The sequence below is a fragment of the Diuraphis noxia genome, unplaced genomic scaffold (assembly GCF_037042655.1).
Source record: "Diuraphis noxia isolate RWA-SAM2 unplaced genomic scaffold, SU_Dnox_SAM2 contig0001, whole genome shotgun sequence".
Taxonomy (NCBI): domain Eukaryota; kingdom Metazoa; phylum Arthropoda; class Insecta; order Hemiptera; family Aphididae; genus Diuraphis; species Diuraphis noxia.
In genome coordinates this window covers 106666368-106673909 of record NW_028301711.1, presented here as the reverse complement: position 1 = coordinate 106673909, position 7542 = coordinate 106666368, and the positions used below count along the sequence as shown (strand labels likewise).

Genomic DNA, 7542 nt, shown 5'->3' with positions numbered 1-7542 from the left:
TATATCTAAAATATCACTTTCAGGCATTCTGTTTTAATTGATAACCTAGAGCTTGCAAAATTTTTTTATTTTTCAACGTCAATTTTTTTACTTTATTTGATGTTACCGATACCACTTTAGTCTTATGACTAGTTGAACTGATCCGAAGTAGCGGATTTATATTGAATTTTAATCCCATATCAAGATCCGTAACGTTTAATATGTAACACGATTGTCAATGCCTCACCAAAATTATCAATCGGATTATGATCTTGATCAACTAGCTGAACGGTTATCGAATCAATATTTGTTTTATTCAATTTGTAATATACTAAATTTAGCGGTGACTGAATTACTTTAGATCCTGTCCTTCCACTCGGGAAAAACTCGTAAATCGAATGACTTTGAAGATGGTTGCTGAATGATCCTTGAGCTATATTACACAATACTTTTATGGAATTAATTGTGTTTAAATTTACTGCTTTTTCCGATCGATGAATTGCATACTCTGATTTATATTGTCTTTTTTCAAAACCGAATACAGGTGCCATACTATATGGAATCTCAAAGTGTAGTATCCCATTACATTTTATATACGATCTGAAATCATTAGGATCAACCGAAATTTCGAATCTTAATTTGGTTAAGTTTTCACTATTATAGACATCTATTTGCTTCTTAATTCGTTGATTAATATCTTCAATTTCATAATATCCCTCTTCCAATTTAATATGACACATCATAGGCATCATATCATTATTGTTTTCATCGTCAACTATTTCTATAGAAAATGTATTATTATTTTCATTAATATTTGGGAATGAATTAAATGACTGTAAACATAACAAAGCTATTTCTGAGTCCTCGTAAAGGTTTATAGACGGAAAATAATTTACAGATAATATGGTAGCATTCCCAGTTAAACTTAAAGTAACTGACTCATACATTACAAAATCTAAGATATAAATTTAATAATGAGATCCGCGACGTTTAATATGTAGAACAACTGTCAATGTCTCGTTAAAATCGTCAATTGGGTTATTGTTTTGGTCAACTAACTTAACAGTTATTGAATTAATATCTGTTTTGTTTAATCTGTAATATATAAGGTTTGACGGAGATTGAACAACCTTTGTTCCTGTTCTCCCAATCGGGAAAAACTCATATATCGAATGACTTTGAAGTTGGTTATTGAATGACCCATGTGCTATATTACACAATACTTTTATAGAATTAATCGTGTTTAAATTGGCCGCTTTATCCGATCGACGATCTTCATGAAACGGTCCACATTGTATCTTTTTAAACCCAAAAACAGGTGCTATACTATATGGAATATCGAACCTAAGTAGTCCATTGCATTTTATATACGTTCTAAAATCAACAGGATCAATACGTACACTGAATGTTATCTGTGTTCCATAGTCTTTATTAATTCGGAGTAACTCTTTTGCAATATAATTGTTAATATCTTCTATTTCATAGCATCCATCTTTCAAACTAAATTCAAAACTGCAATATTTTATGTTATGTTTCTTTGAAGGAATTACTTCTATTTTCAGTCGGTTATTAATTGGATTTATAATATTTGGAAATGAATTGAACGTTTGCAAAGATAACAAAGCTATTTCTGAATCCTCGTAAACGTTTAGAGATGGAAAATAATTTGCAGTCAATTCAGTCGATTTTCCAGTTAAAGTAAGTGTAATAGATTCATGCATTGTAAAAATTCAAGACATAAATGCCCACAGTTGAATGTATTGAAGTCTTGATAGTTAGAATAGTTATAAACTATTTTAAACTTTTTAAAATAACGTTGTAATTCAATTGGTGGAGGTAAATCACCAAAGCTATCAAAATATATGACTTAATCTTTATTATTATGAAACGCTACCCAAACGCCTGAAGATATGTCCAAGTTTAATATACCACATTCATTTACATACGGTTTTTTAGGTAAGTTATCACGTGAAAACACTCCACGGAAATGATTGATTTTCAACTTAGTTATACATTTTATAATATCTTCTGACGAAAGTGGTCTGTCAGGTAGCGTATTTAACAGTTTTTTTTCCATACCTTGTTTTTGTTTAAATTTAGACCACTACCCTTTTTTCTTTTTGAATTTTGAATTGCATTATACACACTAGCACCTCCACACATTAAGCTACCAAGTGCTGACAATCCCGCAAATATAGGTATTAAGGGAATTACACCTCCTGTTTGTCTCGGTGGTAAAATCAGTCTTTTGCTACCATTTTTTTTCTTAGACATTCTTTTTTTCTTTACTGCTATCATGAGATTTTTTATTTTTGTAGCACGTTTCTTTTTATAACCCATTCCTATTTTTCTTTTAGCTTTCATCGCGTTTGTTACCGCGTACGCTACCAATTTCTCTTTTCTAGGAGTGTCTTTTGCTTTAAATCTTTCCCAGGCACGATTTTCTAACACTTTATCAGCTTTATGTCTATCGTCTAAATTTTTACTCGCTGCATACACAATATCGTGATCACGACAAGCAGCGTCCAATGGGTTTATTCCTTTGTCACCGCGATCTAGTCTCTTTTTCAATTTCGTACCTGGCCCACAAAACTGATAACCTGGAACATGGGATTCAAACGGAAGACTATTTATAAGAGAGTTTACAATACCTTTACCAGTCTTTTTCGATTTACACTTTCGAGTTGAACGCATCATCAATAACTGAATATAAAATAAAAATCTTCGAGTATTTATAAGAAAATGAATTTAATTGAACAGAAAGATAAATTAGAAATAATAAACGTAGATGTACAAATATCAAAAAAACCATCAAGACATGGTTCGTTATTACCTGATACTATACGTGCTATATTAGTTGGTCCTAGTGGATCGGGTAAAACAAATATAATGTACAATCTAATCACACATGAAAACGGGTTAAGATTTGAAAATATCTATTTATACTCTAAAACCTCTAATCAAGAAAAATATGTTTTGTTAAAAAAAATAATGGATGATATACAAGGTGCTAATTTGTTCATATTCACAAACGCAGATAAAGTTATAAAACCAAACTTAACCAAGAAAAATTCTATTATAATTTTTTATGATGTAATATGTGATTCACAGTCTGTTATTAGAGAATACTTTAGCATCTGTAGACATTCAGGTGCTAGCTCTGTATTTTATTTAGCACAAACATATTCTAAAATATCAAAACAGTTGGTAAGAGATAACTCAAACTTTTTAATAATTCTGAAACAAGATGATATGAATTTACGTCATATATTCAATGATCATTCGTCGACAGATATGGATTTCTCAGAATTTCGGAAAATTTCTCATTTATGTTGGAATCAAAGCGATTATGGGTTTATGGTTATTGATAAAACTCGAGAAATGAATGAAGGAAGATATAGATGTGGTTTTCATACGTTTATTAAAATAAAATAATTATATATAATATATATATATAATGTAACATTGTTATTATCTACATAGTCTTACCAGTGGTCATACGATACAGTAATATTGAGTTTATTATTTACTATGAACAAAGAAAAGGTTTTGCTGAAAAATTTAATAATATCAAAAAAAAATATTAAACAAAAAATAATGGAAATGAAACGTGGTATTATAGATTCAGATAACTATTTCCGTGAAGCATTTAAACCGATAACTGAACCACTCAGTACAAAAATAGAAAAAAATACATCGTGTAACTTACAACTAGCTGATTATAAAAATGCAGAAACCTCATACACTAGTGGTGAAAATGAAGATGATGAATTAAATTTGACATTTGTAAATTTTTTTGAACGTCCTAAATCACAACGTTATGATAAATCTTATGGTTTACATTATGATAGAACTAGTGATTCTTACAATATAGGAGATAACTCTGTAACTTTTAGCCATGGTAACTTACAGCTGCTTAATAAATACTACCCATGGACATTAGGACTACAATCTTTATTATGTGAGAAAGAACCAAAAAATACAACTATACAAGATATGGAATCTTATTACGATATTTTGAAAACTTCTCGAGTTCATTTAAAAGCGGATGGGAAACCAAAAACCTCAAAGTTTCATAAATGGGCGACCGTTGTAAAACCTCTATACGAAAGAATTAAAAATGAAGAAAAACAGTTAAACGAAGAAATAGTTAAAATTAATAACTCTAGAGCTCCTCGGATAAGCTTTAAAGAATTAAACGAACATTTATCTAGTTCGAGTGCTAAACGTAGTAATGTTCATAATAATACAACCATAACAAATGAACCATTTGATTTTAACCCTACAGCAAACAGTTCTATGTCTGTAGATCCTCCAGTTGAAAAGATGTTTAATTTTACTGCATCACCACATGCTAAGAAAGGTTCTGGTTTATATAAAGATGTAATACCTCAAACACAGTTAGTTTATTATGATGATCCAAATGAATTAGTAACTAGATTAAATCTTTTAACATCATCACAAAGAGTTGGTAATACTGGCGTTAGTAATGAAATCATATCTATTTTAGAAGAATTACGTGAGAGGAATATTATAGTATAATGACAACCTTAGAGAATATAGCTAATGAGCTACATCGACCAGCGAGAAAAATATTTCCTAGACGTAGCGTAGTTACACGGTTTAAAGATGATCTCTGGCAAGCTGATTTAATAGACATGCAGTCACATTCTAGACAAAATAAAGGTTTTAAATTCATTTTAATCATAATTGATACATTTACCAAGTATGTATGGGTAGAAGCACTAAAAAATAAAACAGCGGAGGAATGTACAAAAGCTATGTTTAATATATTGAAAAAAGCTAATCCAAAATTGTTACAGACAGATAATGGTACAGAATTTTATAATAATCAATTTCAAGATTTAATGAAAAAATATAAAATTAAACATTATAGTTCATTCAGTGTCATTAAGTGTTCAATTTGTGAACGTGTAATACAACCTCTTAAAAATAAAATATATAAACATTTTACTGCAACAGGTACATGGAATTGGTATAATACAATATCAAAAATTATACAAAACTATAATAATACAAAACATAGAACAATTAAATGTACACCAAGTGAAGCTCGAATGGATGCAAACAAAATTAAACTTAACACACATACAAATATCAAAACATTATACAAACCAAAATTTAACATTAATGATAAAGTAAGAATATCTAAATATAAACATATATTTGATAAGGGATACACACCAAATTGGACGACAGAAATATTTACAATTTCAAAAATTTTACATACAAATCCAGTAACGTATCAATTAAAAGATGAATCGAACAATATCATCTTAGGCGGTTTTTATGAACAAGAAATTAAATTAACTGATTTTCCAAACACCTTTCTTGTTGAACGTGTTATAAAAAAAGTTGGGAATAAAATGTTTGTCAAGTGGTTAGGTTTTAATTCAAGTCATAATTCATGGATAACGTTGTCAGATATATTAAAATAAAATTTTATATTATATTATTTTTTATCTTATTATTATATTTTACCTTTTTCTTTGATAACACTAAAAAAAAAATTTGTTTATTCACATGAAACGTTTAACAATTAAAACATTATATAATACTGATAGATAGCGCTTTTTGTTTATTTCGATTGCGGATATATAAAGTTTTTTAATTTATAGTGGCCATAAGCCAATGTATTAATCCCATCATCCATTATATAACGTTTATCATCGTTAGCACTAAGAACAAGCTTAGTCATAGTTTTCGAATGGACAATATGTTTATTCGATTGAATAAAATTCATTTTTCTATGAGTTTGTTTATCCTCAACAGTTACATAGTTTATAAATGCATTTAATATATCCATGTAATTTTCAAATTTCATGTGATTTTTAATTATATACTTTTTTACACCTTTTGCTTTTTTTTCCTCAACACTATGTACAGTTTTATACGCATATAATTTCGGTCTTAATGAGACAAATTCTCTTAGAATTATTCCTTTCATTTCATCCTTAAAATATCCGGGTTGATTTTTATGAGTCTCACTGAAACAATAATGGTCTTTAGGATAATTAGATGTATCAAAATATGGTAGTAAACTATTTTTTAAATCATCGAAAAAATTTGTTGTTTGGATAGCGTATACCAACGAATCAGTATCTGAATACAAAGAACTAATTTTAGCACCATATTTTTTTTTCATTACATTATAATGAAAGTCATACATAAATGTTTTTGAAACATCTAAAATTGCGAATCCTACATAAATTGCCTTGTCAAATTTAATGATTTCCTTACGCTGATGAATAGCCATAAGATTCTCAGTGTATATAGTTCTGTCTTTAAAATTAGTTTTAACCATTAATTTCCTAGCTTTTTTTGCTGATGAAACAAGTTTTATAGAAGTTCTTGCGCGAACATTTTCCATACATTTACCGAAAACGCTATTGATTAACAACTTCCAAAAATTTTTTTCAAACTCGTTTTTAGCTTCAACTCTCATAGTTGTACACAATTCAATGTATGATGCCATCCATTTGCTTTGTGAAAAGCTAATAGCTCGATGAATTTTTGTCACTTTAATACCGTTTAAAATCGCCTGTTTTAAGTTTTTATAATGTACTATATATTTTTTTTTGATGATAATGTAGTAAGCAATTTCTTAGCTTTAGAATTAGGAGGACACTCATTAATGGGTAAAAATGGGAAATCATTATGACTTTTATGTAAATACTTAGGGTACTCGATATCGACTTCTAATATATACCCAACTTCTGAATCATCAGCAATTTTAGTGACATCGATATTGAGATCATTAACCCACTCAAAATCTTTGAAAGGCAATTCTGTTAACATAGATTTACCATACAAATTTACACAGTCAAGATATGTAATCCATGTGATTGGTTCATTCGAATTATAGTCCAGTCCTTCAATATTTGGTATATTTGCTTTAACATATCTTTTAGTTGATTGACAAATGCCCCCCCGGATTGAGTTTTCAAAAAAGAGGAGCATGTTGTAATCCTTTAACCTTTCCAATTTCACCTTAGTGTACTTAAGCATACAATTAAAAGCAAATCCAGGAGCAGCCATGTAATGAGCAGGATCTAATCTGAGAGTAGATAAACATAAGTCTCTACAATTTTCAAACACGTCAGCCAGTATGGTAACGTCAGTCTTTAAATAAAGATCGCTATACTCACCTAAAGTCTTTATATCGAATGTTCGCCATATATTTTTAGCATGCATATAATCTTTATCGCTTATTTTTTCGTCTGTCAAAGAGTTATAAAATTCAGACTTTGATGGTAAAAAAGTATCATCTAATTTACTCCAACTATCGACATATTCATAAGGGAAGATTCCTTTTTGAGTGACTAGATCTAATGCTTTCATGGAAAAATTTTTAAGAGTTCCTCTAAACCTCAACTTATCTTCTGATAAATTTAATGCAAGTTTACTTAATGATTCGCTCATGAAACGGAATGTATCGACAAATTTAATACTAAATCTATGTGCGATTTCTTTACTAAAGGATATATAATTTTTCTGACGAATTAGGAATAACGTGAATATCTTTATCATTACAACCAAGTT

The 7542-nt window shown here is 29.1% G+C and overlaps 4 protein-coding genes across 4 annotated transcripts; all 4 read right to left on the bottom strand.

Moving 5' to 3' along the window:
• Positions 1-926, bottom strand: LOC149063219 (uncharacterized). Its single transcript, XM_089216583.1, has one exon. It carries the CDS (start codon positions 924-926, stop codon positions 180-182), a length of 747 nt encoding a protein of 248 aa, XP_089072709.1. The 3' UTR covers positions 1-179.
• A 21-nt stretch (positions 927-947) lies between these two features.
• Positions 948-1700, bottom strand: LOC149063218 (uncharacterized). Its single transcript, XM_089216582.1, has one exon. It carries the CDS (start codon positions 1698-1700, stop codon positions 948-950), a length of 753 nt encoding a protein of 250 aa, XP_089072708.1.
• A 337-nt stretch (positions 1701-2037) lies between these two features.
• LOC149063217 (uncharacterized) lies at positions 2038-2673 on the bottom strand. The gene has a single exon (XM_089215573.1). It carries the CDS (start codon positions 2671-2673, stop codon positions 2038-2040), a length of 636 nt encoding a protein of 211 aa, XP_089071699.1.
• Positions 2674-4602: 1929 nt separating this feature from the next.
• On the bottom strand, positions 4603-6578 carry LOC149063216 (uncharacterized). Its single transcript, XM_089215572.1, has 2 exons — positions 5852-6578; positions 4603-4650 (listed from the first exon to the last, which is right to left on the bottom strand). Exons 1-2 carry the CDS (start codon positions 6473-6475, stop codon positions 4603-4605), a joined length of 672 nt encoding a protein of 223 aa, XP_089071698.1. The 5' UTR covers positions 6476-6578.
• Between the last annotated feature and the right edge of the window lie 964 nt (positions 6579-7542).

Coding starts and splice junctions, on each gene's coding strand:
- LOC149063219 (XM_089216583.1), bottom strand. CDS start 926: ATGTATGAGTCAGTTACTTTAAGTTTAACTGGGAATGCTACCATATTA.
- LOC149063218 (XM_089216582.1), bottom strand. CDS start 1,700: ATGCATGAATCTATTACACTTACTTTAACTGGAAAATCGACTGAATTG.
- LOC149063217 (XM_089215573.1), bottom strand. CDS start 2,673: ATGCGTTCAACTCGAAAGTGTAAATCGAAAAAGACTGGTAAAGGTATT.
- LOC149063216 (XM_089215572.1), bottom strand. CDS start 6,475: ATGGCATCATACATTGAATTGTGTACAACTATGAGAGTTGAAGCTAAA. Junction 4,651..5,851: donor AGGAAAAAAAAGCAAAAGGT/GTAAAAAAGTAT, acceptor TATTTTGTCTAG/AATGTGACTGCATGTCTATT.